Source organism: Gymnoscopelus braueri, assembly GCF_963280865.1.
Source record: "Gymnoscopelus braueri genome assembly, chromosome: 19".
Lineage (NCBI taxonomy): Eukaryota > Metazoa > Chordata > Actinopteri > Myctophiformes > Myctophidae > Gymnoscopelus > Gymnoscopelus braueri.
Genome location: NC_137621.1, coordinates 7,129,740 through 7,150,604, shown reverse-complemented (window position 1 = coordinate 7,150,604; position 20,865 = coordinate 7,129,740). Strand labels below are relative to the sequence as shown.

Here is a 20,865-nt window from a genome sequence, read left to right as displayed (position 1 = left end):
ATCATGACAATACCTATCATCACATTTTAATACCACGATAGCCTATATCGTGACACAATATATCGTGACACTTCTAGGCGGGGAGGGTTACTCTTTTTTTTGTAATCACTTGGGGAGGGTCATTGATTTTTTTTTTTTGTCAAAGGGAGGGTCATGGCATTTTAGATCAGGGCACATACATTTCCTCCATGCCCCCCCTTATGTAAATTTCGACTGGTCCCTAAGCACTTTATATTTGAAATTTGAACGTTTATGTACATGTGAGAGTTGGCAATGTAAAAAAAAATCACACCCTGTGTGAAGTGGGCGGTGTCTTGCTAGCTAATCACAATACTGAATGGAGTCAACCAATCATGTACAAAAGATAAATACATTTATTGAAACACTCTTTATGATGGACGAAACCATAACTTGAAAAAAACATATTTATGTTTTTTTTCAAGTTATGGTTTCTTATATAGGGCTATGCACATGTGTCATGTGACACTGGCCAATCACAGTCCTGAATATATTGTGATTGGCCAATCACGGTGCAGGATAATTGTACAAATTTCCAAACCTCACTTATAGGGGCGGTTTCACAGCGCAGGATATTTGTACATTTTTCCAAACCTCACTTATAGGGGCGGTTTCACCGCCCAAAAATTAACACCACTATAAACCAAGGACTCAGCGTCATGTGAACCATGGCTACTGTTTGCGCTGCAGCTGCGCCCTAATAATGTTGTTTTCGTTTATGTTCACGTATGCTCAGTGGTGATGCTATTAAAATAATGCAGCTATTGCAGTATTGGGCCTTAACATGTGATTAAAAATATGTATAGGCTATATGTATTTGGCCCCTAATATATATAAAATAAATGTAAATATAAAATCTGATATAAAATTGAAACTTGCAGCTGATCAATGCGTTTCTGCGTCTACGTGTGGACAGGGATTTTTTTTAAATCTTTGTCATGTGGCCAGGGATTCTTTTTAAAAACGGAGGACTAAAATATCCGTTTAGTAAAAGATCCATATACGTGTAGCCTAGGCCTTAGTGTAATGCCTACACTTCTACAATGCCTACAAAGTGTGTGTCAGAGTGGGGGGTCCAAGTTCAAATATGATTATTTTGCAGGGTCGTGGCCTGAAAAGTTTGGAACCCTTCCTCTAAGCTAGGGTGTGGTTTATAAAATAATTAAAATGGACATTTATAAATAAATGTATATCTTACATAGAGTTTAAACACATTCAATGTCATAACCAACTCTGGATGAAAAGTAAGTTTAAACATACAAATTGCGATGATGAAAAAGTACTGCAGTTTCCACTAAAGGCCCCTAGGTGTCAGTATAAGACCAGAGCATTACTATACAGAACCTCAGAAGCAGTGATCATGGCTAACACAGTATGTATGCACAACTATAAGCATGACTAACTATGCAGGGGTCTTCAACAGGGGTTCCGGGACCCCTAGGGGGTCCTCAGAGATACTGACTTTAAATTAAAAAAAATCCATTAACCACTTGAACCCTAGCATCCCTATTCTGGGGGGAACATTAGCCGAAAATAGCCGATCTACAAGCTCACAATGAGTTGTGAGCTTGTAGATCGGCTATTTTTGCGAAGTGGTTTGGTGTAGAGGGAAAAAAGTGTTGAGGGTTTTAAGTGGTTACATTTCTGAAAACATATTTAACATGGAAAAATATGTGGTGGGATCCCTGCTTCATCTCTTTCTCAGCTAAGGGGTCCTTGGCCTGAAAAACGTTGAAGACCCCTGAACTACGGTACACTCAGGGGGGACTCAGTCAAATAAGATAGACAAATCTAATATAAGAGACATTCGATAGTTGAACATAATTAAAAACACCTGATGTCATGTGTGTGTCAGTTGCATATTTGAGTCTTTTTCACACTGACTCCTGTAGGCTCCATAACTTTACGTTAAACCTAATTAAAACTGACATTATAACATAGCACACACATGCAGTGTAGCGTGTACACTACGATGCACCGGGGGTCCCTTATTTCCAAGAAAAGGAAGGGATGCCCAGAAAAAAATAACATCTCACTCTTTGTAGAAAGAAACTTGAACACGATCTACAACCTCACAACGCAATGCTTTGTAGAGCTTGTAGATTCTTGACCCTGTTCTTGACCTTGGCCTGACCTCCGATGTATGACCTTGTTAACATGTGAAATGAAAGGAGAAAAATAATACGAAAAAACAATACATCACACAAGGCAACATAGCACCCCTAGTTTAAAAAATACCCCATGGCCCAAGGCATCACATACTCACTCACATAAATGTTTTGGAGCGAGCAAGTGTGCACGTGTATACGTGTGACATGCGTGTGTGCACGCATGCATGCTTATGTGTTTGTTTGCTAGCGTGCATGCGTGCGTGTGTGCTTGTGTGCGTGCGTGCGTGACATTCAGTGAGATTCAATGAAATGTCTTCAATTATTGCTCCATTGATTAGGAATTGATATTCCAAAAAATAGCTCCTTGCTTGGAGCTACACACTTGTCTCTTGTTGTGACGTCCCTTTGTTATGTTGCTGTCCCTGAGCCTTGGTTCTACCTACCTGAGGGAGCGTAACAGTATTTAATATCTCAGAGATCACAGTTGACTGTGCTGAATCCAGGAAGCGTCACCCTGCCTCTTCTGAGGTCAGTCTCAGAGCCCGTATTGATTTGCCGGATCAACCTCTTCTCAAACTGGAGGGGGTGCCACGCGTCCACGCCGCCCAGGGAGCAGACGATGGCGTAGAAATCCTCGAAGTAGTGGCACAGGGCAGTCTGCCTCGTTGAGGGAATGTACTCGTACACGTGCACTTCATCGCACAGCGCCATCAACACAAGGATGCCCATAAAGCCAGAGGTAGGCGGGTTCCGCGTAATCTTCTCCTGCGTGTTTCCCTGAATCACCTGCCAGAGCTGTGAGACGTAGCTGGGGTGAAGCACGTAGAAGGGCTGACCAGGGTCCAGCCTGCGGCGCTCTACATACGGGCTGAACAGCTCTCCATGGGCATACCACTTGGTCAGGTTGAGGCCATAAGGGGCTTTTTCCCAGGTCACCAGGGTGACGTTCTGGTAGAGAGAGCTGGTGGTGAATTGAAATTTAGGGTTAGACAGAATCTGTTCGTTAATGAGGCGAAAAGTCGTTCTGGTTCCCACGTCTTTCTCGTAACCCCCTGTTGGTGCGTGATTGAACCGCATAACTGCTTCATGGGAATCAATCTCCTTGCCTAGTCCTGAGTGCAGCATCGCCCCGGCCGAGGCCACCACAGCGCAGGACTCGAAGCCGCTTTGGTTCTCCTGCCGTCTGTGGAGCTGCTCCAGAGGAACTGAGGGCACCAGACCGGACCATTCCAACGAGGAGAAGGGCTGCTCCGATCCGTCCACCGTCCTCAGCCTGGCCCGGGTCTTCAGTTCACACAGTAGCTCCTTTGGGCTCTTCTTGGCAAGATGCTGTTGCGCTCCGGAGGGCACAGCAACCACAGATAGATTAGGGGGCACAGCAACCACAGATAGATTAGGGGGCACAGCAACCACAGATGCATTAGGGGGCACAGCAACCACAGATGCATTAGGGGGCACAGCAACCACAGATGCATTAGGGGGCACAGCAACCACAGATGCATTAGGGGGCACAGCAACCACAGATGCATTATGGGTCACAGCAACCACAGGTGCATTATGGGGCACAGCAACCACAGATGCATCAGGGAAAAGGAGGATCCAAGACAGAGTTGCCGTAAGGAGAGTCCAAGCCAGGATCAGCACCAGCATCAGCTTACACCATTGCCTCATATTGAACTCATGCTGTAGTAGGCCACACCCAGCCGAACGATGGTCTTACTTTTACACTGGGAGTACAGTGGGATTTATTTCCATAAAACTAACGTAAAAGCTGCAAAGACAACAAAACAAAACCACATTAAACGCCTTCGGTTTTAAACAATACAATTAAAAATTAAATATCTAAAAACAAAATAAAAAACATACCTTGTACCTTTTGCACCACGTGCCCTGCAGTACATACTTTATATAGAAGTTACAAAAATGAATGATAATCATTTATTGATAAGCCCTAAGCATTTTTACAGTTTAACCCATTAAAAAGCCTCTCGGCAGACCCTACTGCAGTATCAAGTCCACACTTTTGAATAATGTCCTGTATTGTAAACCACAGTTCACACCCAGATAAATGTCTCCATTTCCTTCTGCTGCTGTGTGTTGCCTAGCGAGTGCTGACGGTGCCATGTCATTATTCAGACAGCCCATTATTCCGACGTCCCGTAACCCCCAGGTTACACTGCATGCCACACAGGTTACACTACATGCTACACAGGTTACACTGTTTTTTCAGTTATAATGGTATTACATTATAAAGCACATTTGAATGGCCAGACAGACAAAACACTTTAAATGCAGTCTATTTATCATACAATAATAATCATAAAAATAATATTAATATATTCTTTTTTTTCAGTGGAAGTTTTTTCATACATTTGCTTCTAGTCTGCAGTTTTAGTTTTGTCACAAATATATACGTTTTTCAATACATCTGAATATTTGCAACACATTTGCTGCACTATTGATACTGTACGAGCCATGCCTCCTACTACGTATCTTCTTGTTTCTGCATAGTGGACACGTGTCGTTTACACGCGCGCGCGCACACGCACACGCACGCACGCACACGCGCACACGCACACACACACACACACACACACACACACACACACACACACACACACACACACACACACACAGCCAGAGAACCACTCTTACTGCTTTGATTCTTGATGATGAAATTGACCACTTCTGTAACTGCTCACTTCTCTCTTGTGTAATCAGTTTCCTCCCATAACGGTTTGTAAAACAGACCGTAGGGGTCTTGCCCTATAGATTATCATGCTGGGGCCCTTTAATTGGTATTTATAGGCATGGCGAGAGAGTATGTTTTGCACCCTGTCTGTCCGTCCATCCGCCCGTGCGTCCGTGTGTCTATGTGTCCGTCCGTCTGTGAGCAGCTAATCTCTGGCACCGTCGGTTTGATCACAACGAAACTGTGCACACACACTCCCTGGATGCCAATTAAAAAATTCAGCCCCAAATGTTTCACATGGGCCTGTTATAGCGCCACCAGGAGGCCGCTTTTTGCAAAACACATTTTTTGACAGTTGTAACCCAGGTAACAAACCCTGGTAACCAAGGTAACCAGGTAACCATGGTAACCAGACAATCAGCCTGTCAATCATTCAATCAGTCAGATCAGTATAAATGTCTGGTTACCTGGTGTCATTTCCTGCCACTCCCTCCTGAGTGTTTGTTTGCAGCATGGTGTGCCTGCTGCTGCTGTGCTGTTTACTCTTATGCTCCTATGCTTCATACTCAACGTGAGTTAAAGTACATTGGTTCAGTGTCAATGGTTTGGTTGCTTGGTCATGGTACAATGTTGTGTGGTAAAATGTTGTCTGCCATTTGAACTGCTTCTGCCTTGGGCTAGTGGAGCTAGCAGACTTCATGTTTTGAAGTATATTTTGTATTTCATTTTCCATGAGAATTATTTAATGAGAATCATGATAAAATGACTATAATTATTATTTGATGAAAGTCATGAAATAATAATTTGTTGAAACTTGACCCGGTTGTACAACTATAGATTACTGATTACTTTATTTCACCTGGCCTTTTAGGTCAGGTTTTTTTTATTCGGCTGGAGATCCGATCCAATGTTGATGGCGAGCCTCCCAAACTGACCCAGCTGGACCTGGATTCTGGAGCCCAATTCCCCACCTCCACTCTGTGTGGTAGGAACAAAGGAAAGGTTCCATTCCCCTTGTATTCTCTCCCCAAAGGAGACCCCCCCCCCCCCCCCTGAAAGATCCACTGACACTTCAGACTTTAAAGGGCCCCCATTTTTCTTTCTTTACAAATGCAATGAATGTTCTGTATGTTCTGAACTATCATATTGTTCTAATACATCTTTAAGTTGAACCTTTGTCTCTGTCTCCTTCCTTGTGTTTTACACACATTGAGCTTTCCACCGAACCTAGTATCTAAAGCAGTCAATTTATCTATTCTATACTAATAGCCGTTAACCTTGCGCAACTGGCTACACAGTACTCCTACAGATGTTATCCAAACATCACGCAAATCGGTACACAGTATCTCTATAGTCATTAAACAAAACAGGTTTTTCAGATTTGTCATATTCCATCCTGATTGACTAAGAATGGCTTCCAAAGTTTGCACGAGTGCTCCGTTTTGCACAAAATGCAGCAAATCATGAACGCAGCGTCCGATTGCGGTGAAACTGCACGCACATTTGCACTACGTTGAGGAACAAATGCCACCCTTTCTACATTGCCCTATTATAGCCCCACCAGGAGGCCGATTTTTGAAAAAAAGAAAATTCCATATTACTCGTACAAATGTTGTCCAAACATCACGCAAATCGGAAAATATTATCTCTTTAGTCAAGTTATCAAGACGGATCCGTCCGATTTTTCACATTCCAGCCTGATTGGCGATTTCCAAACATTGCTGGACCACACTAACCTACCTGACCTGGCGGAGACCTGCACTTATTTATTTATTATTTATTTAATTACAAATCTGAGGGCCGCTATAATTATTATTCCCTGTGTGAATTGTTTCCAGTCCACCCATGACATAAAGTTGGTGATCAAATGTACCGCTTCTGTAACTTAGTCATACTTCTCTTTTTTTAATATATATATATTTGTCTTCAGTTTTCTCCCGTAAAGTGAAAAAAGCTGTTTCATAAGCCTGTGTAGTACCATACTGTATGGTTTGCAAAACAGACCTAAAGAACAGGGAAAACTGTTGCGCCCTTCTTAACAGAACAGACCTATAATTTACAATTTAGGCCCTTAATCCAGAGCGAATTACAATAAACAAGGTAAACGCATACATCAAATGCATAGAGACAGTGTTGTGCCTCAGTAATAGGATCATAGGTCAACCAAGAACCTAGCATCAGTTTAAACAGTACAATATAAAAAAAATTATGATCTGTACATTGAAACTATACAAATTAGGAAATTGCATTTTAACCTCTGGTCGTCAAGGCTAGGTCAAGTGCTACAGGCTAAAGTGAAGTCTGAAGAGGTATCTTCAGATTACGGCGGAACATTGGGAGTGAGTCTGTAGTTCTAACTGCAATGGGGAGTTTGTTCCACAGTTTGGAAGTCTGGGACGTATGGAGCATTGTCCCGGATGTTTTAAGGAAGGTTCTGGCAGTTTCCCGACGAGCTCAGGTGTCGGGCTGTGACGCGTTGTGAGCTTGTAGATTGGCTCTTTACGGCTTTTAGGGTTATGGTTAACATTTTTAAATGGCATTCATAAAATGACTTGCTTCATAAAACGCACCGTCCTACAATGTTGATGTCCTCACAAGTATCGTAATGCAAAACAGGATGTGCGCGTGAGTGCATGGATGCATGTGCATGGATTTGTGTGTGTGTGTGTGCCCCCTGGAAGGAGTGCGTCTGGTTAAGGCTGGCTATCAGCTGCTGGTTGCAGCATGCAGCACCTTGCAAGTTAATGAGAGCCCGGTGGACCAGCTCATGAACAAAACATATTTTTTGAATGACTGAGACCTTTGTAAAGTAATTGCTTCTGGAAAATAAAGTAAGACCTATCACACATTGTTTTCTGCTGTGTTGCTTTTCAATGTGTACACTGTATACGTTTATTGAACGGTCTAAAGAGCACAAAGTTCGCGATACTGCAGAGCCAGAAACCACTGTTGCCTTGTCCGCTTATCATAAGCGACTTTGGGCTTTTCTGTGAAGTTGCTTGTAAATATTAGTTGCTGGTTGCTGTTTTTAGGCTTTTTTCTAAAGTTTAGTTGATAATTTGGGCTTGCTTCACAATTTTTAAATGATTTTAACCAGTGGTTCTCAATCATTTTTATGTCATTTTAATTTGTCAAATGTATTTGTCCGTCCCTAACCTCCATCTGAAAATGTTTTGTGCCCTGTGCCAGATTTGTGTTAGTGTTTCAAAATTCTTTTTTTTCACAATTTATTTCAAGATTTTTTTTGAAAATAGCAGATCTACAAGGTTGTGAGCTTGTAGATCGGCTATTTTCAATGTTTACAATATAAAGGTTTAAAGTACTCATTATGGGGTATTGCATAGGTCTTCAACAGGGGTCTGCGACCCCAGGGGGTCTGTGAAATTGTTGCTTGATTAGACAATTACGAATATATATATATATATATATTTTTTTTTTAAATAGGTTTTAAGTATAGGCCTATATATATTTTCCTTTTCTCAAAATGTTAAATTTTTCTTCAAATATTTTAAACATTTTCCACATTTATTATTTGGGATTTATTTATTATTATTCATTATTTAGGATTAATTATTATGCTATCATAATAAATCAGGATTCTGTCCATTTTGAATAGCTTGTATACATGACTATTGTGCAATTGACATTATGTCCCATGCGTGTCACTGTACCTTGTACATTTCCCGTATTGATCATTATTTATTTAACTCATTTGATTTAAACACCTCGTGAATCAAACCCATATCGATTAAACAGACACATAAATTATTTATGTCCAGAAAGAGGTTGACATTCTAGATTTTTTAAAAGTTTGTAGGAAAAAAAACATCCGGGGTCCACTCCTGACTTAGTTCGTCTCAGTCTTGGTGTCTGGGGGCGTCGTGGTCGCCAGCAACTCTTCTGGTAGGGTGACGGTAATGAGGACCAGCCTCGCCCCTGCGGTGGTCTTGGGTGACCTCAGCAGGGCTGCAGGGGCACAGGGCAGAGGGCGGATGGCTGATGGAAGGTGCTAAGCATCGTTTAGGTCTTTAGTCTCGTTTTCCGCAGCTCTGTATTTCAGAATGTAGGCTACTGTGTCATGGTCTTGTAGTTCTGTGTTAGTTCTGTTGATCCCCAGGTTTTGTATCTTAAGTACCTTCCTGTGTTATCCCACCTGAGAGAAATTTGTACAGCCTTTTGGTTTTGTGTTGTTTTTTTGATGTATGTAAAGCACTTTATGAGACTCCTCTGTGAAATGTGCTATATAAATAAAATGTACTTACTTACTTACTTACTTCTTGTGTCTTCCTGTCTGCCCTTATGGCTTTTTACCTGTCTTGTCTCACCACCCTGATCATTGTTAACCCCAGTCACCTGTGTCCCGTTTGTCCCCCAGCCTATCCCTGTGTTGATTGTACTTTCAGTTCACCTGTGTCTAGTTAGTTCACTGTCTATTTATACCCCTCTGTTTCCTTGTAACTTGATGTTGACTTATGTCGTGTGAGGTGGTGTTGATTCTTGAGAACGACAGAGCGCTGTTATTTGAGCCATTTGTAGGCTACTCATCCTGCTTTTGGAAACTTCTGAGTCTGTTAAATGAACCTCTTGAGTTGAACGTTCCTGCTTTGCTCGCCTTGCTTTTGGGTCCTGCTCGTTACTCATTCTGACAATAGCAATAACTTGGACACACTTCTGACTCAGTGGTAGCCTACAATGTAAGGACCAATACCAAATTGGCCAACTTGCTAAATATTACATGTGAACGAGGCAAACATTGCGAAAATGGATGGATCTACAAGCTCACAATGCCGTTGTGAGCTTGTAGATTGGCTATTTTCACAATATGTATCTGTGGAACAGGGTCAAACTAAATGTAACGTCTACATGTCTACAATGCCTACAAAGTGCTTGTCAGGGTGAGGGGTCCAAGTTCAAATATGGAAAGTTTGGGAACCCTTGCTAAAATAAATACAATGGACATTTATAAATAAATGTACATCTTACATAGAGTTTAAACACATTCAACGTTATAACCAACTCTGGATGAAAAGTATGTTTAAACACTGCACATGCAATGATGAAACAGTACTGCAGTTTCCATAAAAGGCCCCTAGGTGTCAGTATAGGACCAGAGCATTACTATACAGTACAGTACATAATCCCAGAAGCACTGTGCATGGCTGCAATAAACACAGTATGAACAACTACAAGCATGACTAACTATGCAGGGGTCTTCAACAGGGGTTCCGGGACCCCTAGGGGGTCCTCAGAGATATTGACTTATTTAGAATTTTCCCATTACCCAATTGAACCCTAGCATCCCTATTCTGGGGGTGACATTAGCCGAAAATAGCCCATATACAAGCTCACAATGCGTTGTGAGCTTGTAGATATCGGCTTAGGTTTGGTGTACAGGGGAAAAAAAGTATTGAGGGTTTTAAGTGGTTACATATCTGAAAACACGCATTTAACATGAAAAAATATGTGGTGGGGTCCTTGGCCTGAACTACGGTCTACACAGTAGGTATAAGTGATATATAACATCATATTCTTGAGCCTAATGCAATAGTAGGAATAAAGCTGACTATACAAACATACTCAAAGAATCACAGCATATAAATGTACATATTTTTAGTTTGTGAAATTTTATATGAATATCAATCCTATAGTATTGTGAAAAATAATATGATATTCAGCTGTCTATTTAATTTTTTTCCCCACTAAAGTCCTTGTTTGTGAGCATGCTGACAAGTGTGATGTTTCCCTTTGACCAAATGGAAATCGCAATGTCTATGAAAGCATCACCTATGAAATAATACTTTTATAATAATGTATTATTTTATTGTCAATGTTGAAATGTAAGTGTGAATTTTTACACGTGTTAATATATATATATTTGTAATCAATAGTTGCTATGATCAGTAAACCTACCTGAGGGAGCTATATAAACTGTTATATATATGTATATCATCTATGTCATCATCATATCACAGGGATGCAGGGGTTAACAGAGCTGCTCGCAGGCTAAAATCTCCTCAACTCACTCAATCTACTGTTGAACACTTCTCCATTCATATAAAAAAGACTGTATTTTAACAGTTGGCAAACGGATGCACAAGACTGTCGTCTCCATGTATAGACAGTAGCGTATTCTGCTCAGATGTCACAGTTGACTGTGCTGAATCCAGGAAGCGTCACCCTGCCTCTTCTGAGGTCAGTCTCAGAGCCTGTATTGATTTGACGGATCAACCTCTTCTCAAACTCGAGGGGGTGCCACGAGTTCACTCCGCCCAGGGAACAGACGATGTTGTTTGAATGCTCAAAGTAGTGGCACAGGGCAGTCTGCCTCGTTGAGGGAATGTACTCGTACACGTGCACTTCATCGCACAGCGCCATCGTCACAAGGATGCCCATAAAGCCAGAGGTAGGCGGGTTCGGCGTAATCTTCTCCTGCGTGTTTCCCTGAATCACCTGCCAGAGCTGCGAGACGTAGCTGGGGTGAAGCACGTAGAAGGGCTGACCAGGGTCCAGCCTGCGGCGCTCAACATACGGGCTGAACAGCTCTCCATGGGCATACCACTTGGTCAGGTTGAGGCCATAAGGGGCTTTTTCCCAGGTCACCAGGGTGACGTTCTGGTAGAGAGAGCTGGTGGTGAATTGAAATTTAGGGTTAGACAGAATCTGTTCGTTAATGAGGCGAAAAGTCGTTCTGGTTCCCACGTCTTTCTCGTAACCCCCTGTTGGTGCGTGATTGAACCGCATAACTGCTTCATGGGAATCAATCTCCTTGCCTAGTCCTGAGTGCAGCATCGCCCCGGCCGAGGCCACCACAGCGCAGGACTCGAAGCCGCTTTGGTTCTCCTGCCGTCTGTGGAGCTGCTCCAGAGGAACGGAGGGCACCAGACCGGACCAGCCCAGCGAGGAGAAGGGCTGCTCCGATCCGTCCACCGTCCTCAGCCTGGCCCGGGTCTTCAATTCACACAGTAGCTCCTTTGGGCTCTTCTTGGCAAGCCTGCGGACTCCCTTGAATTCTACATCAGGGTGCTGTTGTGTTTCTGAGGGCACAGCAACCACAGATGCATTATGGGGCACAGCAACCACAGATAGATTAGGGGGCACAGCAACCACAGATAGATTAGGGGGCACAGCAACCACAGGTGCATTATGGGGCACAGCAACCACAGATAGATTAGGGGGCACAGCAACCACAGGTGCAGTATGGGGCACAGCAACCACAGGTGCATTATGGGGCACAGCAACCACAGGTGCATTATGGGGCACAGCAACCACAGGTGCATTATGGGGCACAGCAACCACAGATGCATCAGGGAAAAGGAGGATCCAAGACAGAGTTGCCGTAAGGAGAGTCCAAGCCAGGATCAGCGCCAGCATCAGCTTACACCATTGCCTCATATTGAACTCATGCTGTAGTAGGCTACACCCAGCCGAATGATGGTCATACTTTCACACTGGTAGTACGGTGGGATTTATTTCCATAAAACTAACGTAAAAGCTGCAAAGACAACAAAACAAAACCACATTAAACACCTTCAGTTTTAAACAATACAATCATTAATGAAACAGACCTTCAACGGAAATGAATGAATAAAAACAAAAAAAAAACATGTACCCTTTTCGGCAGGGTAAACCTTTTTGCAGACCTTTCCTATAAGCTCTATATTCTTTTCTGTTTTTTTCTTGCTGCTGCAAGTAACAAACTGTCCCTGTTGAATGTACAGTATGTATGTACGTAAAATCCAAATTCAAAAAATATATTGCAGTGCCCTGAGGTCATTTACACAGCTCTGTTCTACTGAGTTGTCCTGGACACAGTGCTTGTGAATGTCATATTTTGCCATTACTTTCTCTCTTGCACTCTCTGGTAGGAAACTGATGACAAAAAAAGAGACAAACCTGACTAAGTTATAGGGTTAGAAATAAAACGGAGCATTGGCATGTCACCCCGGTCATGGCCTGATGAAGAAGAAAATGTTCTTGCTGCGTTGGATAGTTTCACCTCCCAAAGCATGACATCATTAAAGCAGCACTATAACTTTCCTCTTCTACCCCGGATTTGAACCCGGTTTCTGTGTGCACTTGTTTTTTATTTGCCATTGATTTAATAGAGCCTATACCTGCTTGCTCAGGGGATAAATTGAATCTTGACCATCAGGTCAAAAGTTGTGTCAGATCCTGTGTCTAGGTGAGACATGACCTTTGACACAATCTAAATGTCTAAATTGAAGAGTAAGGAGACAAAATACAACCACCCCAATTGTGTAAGTTATATTGCACTAGTCCATACCCGTGCGGGGATATGCGCACATGATCTGGCAACCCGGGAGGCAGTTCGTCCCATAGCTCGCGGGGCCATCCCACAGCTGGGCAGCCGTAACCATGGCGACAACGCTAATATATAACACACTCTAACATACAGATTGGTCAATATTACATTTTATACCCCCGGTAAAGCAGGCTGCACAGTCTCTCGTCTGTAGTAAAAAATAAAAACCTTTGCTACTCACCAAAACAAATTTGGTTTTAAGATGTTGAGCGGCACCATCTGTGAGGAAGTGCACAGTATGGTATGGTTAGCCTCCTAACTCCATATTTGTCCACCATTGATTAGAATGAGAAGATGGCCACATTAAAGGTCAAAAACCTCCTGACTCCACGTGAGCTGTATTTAGGTAAAATTATGATTATATAAGGACACATTCAAGTATCTGACAATGTATAAAGTAACCATACCGACTTTGATGAGACAGTGTTGTGTTGTTCTAAAAACATGCTTTCTATTTTTTCATATCCTGAAAAGTTTATATTTTGGACATAGCTGGTTTCTGCCCGACAGCTGAGATATTAAATGAACTGGAGGGCTGGGTGGGCAGTATCAATACTGGTGACAGTAGATTAAAAGTGCTGACGGTTGACAATCGGTTGCAGTATGGGTATGGCTAATAGGCCTACAGTGCAAATACATCATTCTATAAACATATTTTATTTAACACATATATAAATAATAAAAACGGTACTCCATTTGCTTAATAAGCCAATAAAACAATCAAACTAGCAGACAGTTGTAAACAGCAAAACAAACAATGCAACTAATTATTAGTCTTATTATCCAGTAAGTAATAGAAATTACTAACTGCAAACAAATTCAAAGTTTTGCTATCTGTTAAAGGATTGTGGGTCAGCACTATAACCGAGAAGCCACACTCTACCAACCACATAAAATGACACAGCAGAAGTTGCTAGTTTCTACTGTGCTGCTGCTGCTGGCTGCTGGTCTGAGCGGCCGTGTCACAGCACCTGAGGTGCAGAGATGTGGCTACTGGGCGCCCTGCTACGAATCCCCCCCCTTGTTAACAACTAGGTCGCTAATCTAGCCGTTAGAAGGATTTCCTGCAAATTTCAACAATGGATCACATACACCACAGTTCACCCATTATCTGTGTTTCGGTTGAATTAGCTGTATGTATTTGTAAGGAATTATATTATAATAAAAACCAAATAAAACATATCTGCATCAACTGTCTTATAATCTACCTCTGTCTGCTTATAGACTGAGTACCATCGAGTAGAGTGACTTTACACATGGAAGCAAATAGAACCCGTCTGTCACACTTAGATGAACTGGTTTCCTGCACCTGTGAAATGTGTGCACACACTCGCACACATTACCCGTTCCCCGCTGATGTTAGGACACCAACACAGACCACGCTTAGTGATCAGTAATTAGGCTTTAGTTCAGCCAGTGTCATCTCACTCAACCTCTGTTTAACTTTGGTGTTCCTGCCCATCAGAGACACCGTGAGACCCTCACTAGGGCTCCGTTCATCTCTCTCAGGTTCTGCTGACAGACCTGGACACCCAGACGGTCGACGCAAGACCCAATGACACCAGATTAGACATTTGGCTATGCAATCAGGAAAACACATTCAAGACTCACCCAGCAGTCGTAATCCTACAAGCGATGCAGATGTTTTTTGATCAAGAATGGAGCGGTGACAAAATCAGTTTTTTGGCCCAAAGTAAATAGGGCTTTTTATTATTATAAAGGATGAAAATACAAAAGATAGGAAAGAGGGACGAGCTGTACGCTCAGGAACATGCAAGCACTGCTCAGATAGTTATCAGCAGGTATTCCAAAAAGAAGAGAAGCCCCAGCTTTTGGGCGCAACCTCTTTTATAATGTCTTGTCAGGATGGATGCAACTCCCTTATTTGGTATACGTGACAAAAACTACTCTGCTACATTTTACTCTATTACTTTTTGGAGTACTACTGACTTCCTGTGTTTTACATGGTTTAAAACTGGCCTCTGCAACGTGCCCTTTGCACAGCGAGGCAAGGGCACGTTAACCGCACGTAGCTGCGGTTAAGTGCCTTCCTGCAAACTCTTTGTTCCAGGAAGATTAAGCTCACAGTGTGTCTGTCTTACCATGCAGACAGGAAATACACTGGCCCCGAGTGTAAAAAACTGCTTATATTTTTGCCTATATTTCGCCTTACACCAAAGTCCAAGTGACATTTATCAAGCAATCCTATATACAGCCAATCCTAGCGTACATTTGGTCGGAGCTTTAAAAAAAATCTGATGTCTGAAAACGAGCGTCATTTGAATAACACGCCCTTAAATATTCCCGATTTTACGACATGAAGAACCAGAATACGACCAAACAAAGCATTGAAAGCCAATAAGAAACGAAAATGCTCTCGCATATTAAAGAGCTCGTATATTTTGAAAATAGCAGATCTACAAGCTCACAATGCGTCGCTTTGACGCGTTGTGAGCTTGTAGATCTGCTATTTTCAAATAGCCAAGGCAGCCAGTTCTGCAATCTTATCTGAATGACTGATAAAGCAGTTTATTTAAAAGAGTTTATAAAATGTTATATTTTCACAGGGATTATTTATTAGTGTGTTAGATAGACGGATGGAGTGGATATATGTGCCCAAATGCCTGTCAGACTGTCAGACAATGCTTCTCCGCATGTCTAGGATGGAACAAACAGGTGTAGCCAAAGTCAACAACTGCCTCAGACCTGACGTGAGATCTGAGCGTGCAGTACGCTAAGGCAAAGTCAGGATATATTGATAAATGCCGAAAGTTGCAGTGATCTTGCTGTATGCTCATTATTTGGTCTACACCGTGTTGATAAATGAAGGCCACTGTCACTGGGGTCACAAGTTTAACTAAATGTTCCACCTGCCAGTATCACTGTTCTCTCTATTTTGTGAAATGCATGAATACATATATAACTCTAAGCAACAAGCATACGTTTTAATGGTTTTTCTTAACCCTCCCAACTGTGGAGTTTGACCCCGAACCCCGGTACTATTTCAGTGGGGGGTTCCATAAGCGTACTCCATAGTACTGGTCAGGATAGGTTGGTTGAGAGGGCCCAAAGTGAGCCTGTAGCTACATTTTGCACTGACTGTGGGCTGACCACCTGTGTCGGTACATGACCAGGCAGTGGTGGTGGGTTAGCAGGCTGGTCCTGGGGGGTCCCCTATGAGCTTGTAGATCTGCTATTTTTGAAAAACTGTTAGGATTTAGAAAACATTTTTAAGAATCGCCTCAGGTCTTAATGGGTTAAACTAAATTTCAAAGGCGGATGCTGGGGCTGGGCCCTTGGTCATAGCCCGACACGTGAGCTTGTAGATCGGCTATTTTCGGTGCACGACACCGTTGCACAGCTCAAGTTCGTTTGGTGCAAATGTGTGTGCATGTCTGTGTGTAGGGGACACAGGGAAACTGTCAGAAGCTTCCCTAAAACATCCGGGACAACGCTCCATACGTCCCAGACTTCCACACTGTGAAACAAACTCCCCATTGCAGTTAGAACTGCAGACTCACTCCCAATTTTCCGCCGTAATCTGAAGACACGTCTTCAGACTCCACTTTAGCCCGTAGCACTTGACCTAGCCTTGACGACCATGCAGTGTTATGCAGAGGTTAAAATGTAATCTCCTAGTTTGTATAGTTTCAACGCACAGATCATTTATTTTTTTGCTATACAACAGAAATGTGGAAGGCCCTACCTAAAGGAGTAAAGGAGTGTAAAACTCTATGCTCACTTTCAAAACTGCCCTAAAAAAATCACCTTCAGGAGGCTGCAATTCCAAACTGGCCCCTGTCAAAGTCTTAACCCATCCTCACCGGCCCACCTCCCACCACCATAACAGACAAAGCTGCTCCTGTCCTGTGTGCACCGAAACCACCACATGATAAACACTAAACGGGATTAACCACTTCCATATTCTGGGGGAAGGGATTCTACTTTGTGCCACGCTACGAGCTTGTAGAACTGCTATCTTTTTTTTTTAATCGTTTGAGAAGATCAGAAAAAGATGTTGATGATGCTTTTCACTGTTGTACGGACAGCAGTTGAAACACAGTCACTGATTGGCCCGGTCGTTTTCGGACTACTCGCTCCCTATGGGCCGAAGTCCAGGCTGATACCGTGGAGGAACGTGAGAGTGAATCCATGTTATCAGTCTCTGGCCAATGCCTAGATACCATGGACCCAGGATCCGCCCCCGGTTTTATGTCCTCAAAACCCTCATCATTTAGCAACAAGTTACATTCAATCATTATAGTTCTCTTAGATCATTCATGTCATATTACTTTTATTGACATTTCTCCAGTCTTATTGATCATATACTTTTTATTAAACACATTTGATTTAAACACCTCGTGAATCAAGCACATTATCGATTAAACAGACACATATAAATCATTACTGTCCAGAAAGAGGGTGACATTCTAGATTAAAAATCAAAATAAAATTGAGTTTGTAGAAAAAGAAAAACATCTGATCCGGGGTCCACTCCTGACTTCTCAGTCCGTCTCAGTCTTGGTGTCTGAGGGCGTCGTGGTCGACAGCAGCTCTTCTGGTAGGGTGACGGTAATGGGGACCAGCCTCGCCCCTGCGGTGGTCTTGGGCGTCGTGGCGGTCGACACCAGCTCTTCCCGTGGGGCGAGGGTAATGGGGACCACCCTCTCGTTGGACCCCGCAGGGTCCCTTTCACAGGGTGCCTGGATGCGGAGGAGACCACCGTCCAGGGAGCAGGTGACGGAGTCGGGGTTGAGGCCGTCGGGGAGGTCGAATTCCTGACGGAACTCGTGGAGGCGGTACGAGCTGTGGCTGTCCACTTCCTGTTTCCTCTCGGAGCGACCGCTGACCCGCAGCTTCCTGCCCACCTGTCCAGAGGAAGGAAGTTGACAGTTTAGGACTCTGGTTTTCAAACGTTTTATTTATTTCAAGGACCCCCAAAACTCTGAGAGTGTACAAATGGAACCAAATGGATCCTTACAGGTGTCTTACAGACCTGTCTGTAACTTTGACAAACACTGCTTTAGGATGACGAGGTGAAACCTTGCAATAGTACTAGTACTACTAATACTTGTAATACTACGACGACTACTACTACTACTCATTACATGTCCCATAATGCCTCGTAAGAGTATTGTTTTGCGTTACTTTTAACTGTGTTTATTGCACCAAAAAGGTGACAAAAGCACAAATGTATGTAGGAAGATATCACATTCATATGAAGCAATTAAAGGAGATTGTGAACACTTGCTCGTTTTAACATGCTACATGGGGAGTAAGACTGTTCTTCAAGACTGTTCCCATACTTTACATACTGTATATACATGTCAAATGGACTTGAGTTACAACTGTTATTGGACGGCTTTTCTTCAGTCTACACCAAATGTCTTAGACAAAAATAGTCGATCTACCAGCTCACTGTAGATAGGCTATTGGCTAATGTTCCCGCCGGAATATGGATGCTTGTGGTTAATAATGAAACCCTGGCCATGACTCCACCCACCTGTTTGACTGACAGCTCCTCGGGGGTGTAGTCCTTGGTGTTGAGTGTGAGCGCGAAGGCTCCGCCCTGGTTCTTGCTCATCTGGAATGTGATTGGCTTCAAGGAGGCGGCGGTGGTGGCGGCGGCCGGCGCCGATTGGTCGATCTCGTCCCAGATGCGTTGGTGCAGGCGCTCCATGTAGTCCATGTTCTGTTTCATTAGCTGGAAGTTACGCACCATCTCCTGTTCCAGCTGGTAGAACAGGGGGCGTGTCTCGGGCCAGAGGCTGCGGACGGGCCAGTGGAAATCCGCGAAGGGTGACATCAGCAGGCCGGGTGCAGGGCCGAGGAGGGCGGATGGCTGATGGTGGAAGTTGCTAAGCATCGTTTAGGTTGGCCTCCGGGAAGTTATAGCTCTACACTAGTTTAGTTGAACTTAGAACCTTAGCTTTCCTCACGTTAGGGTTTCCTCAGAAAGGACTCTGCTCAAAGCTAATGATGATCTTATATAGTTGGCTTTAGAAGTTAGATGTCCTCCGGTTTAGTTGTCCTTCGCTCTGTCTTCCAGTCTTCTGCTGTCTGTCTCTCTCTTCGTTCTGTCTTCCCTCTGTGAACGTCCCGGCTTTTTATACCCTGATGGAAAGATCCAGTTACATTCCTGACAGGGTGTCGTGTCTGTGTGCATGTGTGTGCGTTGACTACCAACAGTGTCAGTCATATTCTAAAATTGTCCTATGAGGTTCTCTCTCTCACTCTCTCTCTCTCTCTCTCTCTCTCTGACAACATTCAAAGGAGTGTGTGTGTGTGTGTGTGTGTGTGTGTGTGTGTGTGTGTGTGTGTGTGTGTGTGTGTGTGTGTGTGTGTGTGTGTGTGAAATTCCTAATAGAGACTTGCTTCCATTTTGAGCACAAAGGGTCTGTCACGGTTGACTCACAATCTCTAAAAACATATATGACAGTATCATTACTGGTAGTAGCAGTAGAAGACTGTGTTGAACATCAGCGTTAATACCTAGTATTCTGTGTAAATGACAAATAAAACAACTTGAACTTAAGCTACTGTAACAGTACACCCAGCAATGTTGTGTCTGTTTCAGTGGCGTTGTTTGACACAATGGTGAAGACCTGGCATTTCATCACCAAGGCACAACATGTGTGGGAAGGGTTGAGTCGTCTGTGCTCTGTTGTGAGCTTGTAGATCGGCTCTTTTCACAATGTTTTGTGTGACACTCACGCAGAACGATGTAAACTCTTATGAAAAATATGGAGATACTACTACTACTAAGGTTTCTAATGCCCCCAAAAAAACATATATATCCTATATATATATATATATATATATATATTATTATTCTTTTTTTCTCTTTCTTGTGAGCTTGTAGATCGGCTATTTCTAAAGATTTTGACACAATTTGAAAATGTGCCCAAAATAGAGCCAGGGTCACTGTGGTTTTAACATCCATGTTTTATTAAATGGTCAAATTGTGATGTTATCAAACATTGTCTACATTTCACAAAAGGAAATGCATGTACTGTATTTAATTCAGTGTGAACGGAAGCAGGGATAAAACATGTGCCCACCAACCATATGAATGAATGACCGGGGGAATCAAAAGCCCCCCCCCCCCAAACCCTGTAACCCTGCAAACCTTACGCAACTGTCATGCTGAATACCCTGTGTGTGTGTGTGTGTGTGTGTGTGTGTGTGTGTGTGTGTGTGTGTGTGTGTGTGTGTGTGTGTGTGTGTGTGTGTGTGTGTGTGCGCCTGTGTGTGTGCGAAATTGGTATTCAGCCTAACAGTTACATAAGATTGCAGGGTTCTACAGTATATATGAACGGTTCATTTTGACAATCATCATTGTCTGGCAAAGTTACAAAGGAAAAGAAAAAAAGGACCAGTTCTGCAAAGTGTGACTGTATATATTTATACAGTATAATACAGGAGCAACCAAAAAAGGGATTTGCTTACAGGTACTAATAAGAATAAGCAATTAACAAAACATAACATGAACAGGAATTGTGGTACTGGGTACAGTTTATATAAACACACGTGTCAACCTTTTGACACAATTAAAGTGTTGTGTTGTGTTGTGTAAACTTCTTTGCCATTTTTTTACTATTTTTAAAAACATTGTCAAATAGTTCAACTAGCCGATCTACATCGACATGTTGTGAGCTTGTAGGTTGGCTTTGAACTATTTGAAAATGTTTTTAGAAACAGTAAAAAATGGCAAATAATTT

The 20,865-nt window shown here is 42.8% G+C and overlaps 3 protein-coding genes across 3 annotated transcripts; all 3 read right to left on the bottom strand.

The window, feature by feature from the left end:
- Nucleotides 1-2,600: 2,600 nt before the first annotated feature.
- LOC308074172 (beta-galactoside alpha-2,6-sialyltransferase 2-like) lies at nucleotides 2,601-3,800 on the bottom strand (the record flags this gene model as incomplete). Its single annotated transcript, XM_080413504.1, has 1 exon — nucleotides 2,601-3,800. The coding sequence occupies one exon, from the start codon at nucleotides 3,798-3,800 to the stop codon at nucleotides 2,601-2,603; it is 1,200 nt and encodes a 399-aa protein (XP_080269630.1).
- A 7,156-nt stretch (nucleotides 3,801-10,956) lies between these two features.
- LOC308074171 (beta-galactoside alpha-2,6-sialyltransferase 2-like) lies at nucleotides 10,957-12,213 on the bottom strand (the record flags this gene model as incomplete). Its single annotated transcript, XM_080413503.1, has 1 exon — nucleotides 10,957-12,213. The coding sequence occupies one exon, from the start codon at nucleotides 12,211-12,213 to the stop codon at nucleotides 10,957-10,959; it is 1,257 nt and encodes a 418-aa protein (XP_080269629.1).
- Nucleotides 12,214-17,421: 5,208 nt separating this feature from the next.
- LOC308074504 (heat shock protein beta-11-like) lies at nucleotides 17,422-19,210 on the bottom strand. Its single transcript, XM_080413969.1, has 2 exons — nucleotides 18,648-19,210; nucleotides 17,422-18,012 (listed from the first exon to the last, which is right to left on the bottom strand). Exons 1-2 carry the CDS (start codon nucleotides 19,008-19,010, stop codon nucleotides 17,650-17,652), a joined length of 726 nt encoding a protein of 241 aa, XP_080270095.1. The 5' UTR covers nucleotides 19,011-19,210; the 3' UTR covers nucleotides 17,422-17,649.
- Between the last annotated feature and the right edge of the window lie 1,655 nt (nucleotides 19,211-20,865).

Bases quoted from the DNA above. Each gene is read 5' to 3' on its own strand.
- LOC308074504 (XM_080413969.1), bottom strand. From the start codon at position 19,010: ATGCTTAGCAACTTCCACCATCAGCCATCCGCCCTCCTCGGCCCTGCA. The intron at 18,013-18,647 runs GTGGGTGGAGTC...TCCTCTGGACAG, and splicing joins AGGAGCTGTCAGTCAAACAG to GTGGGCAGGAAGCTGCGGGT.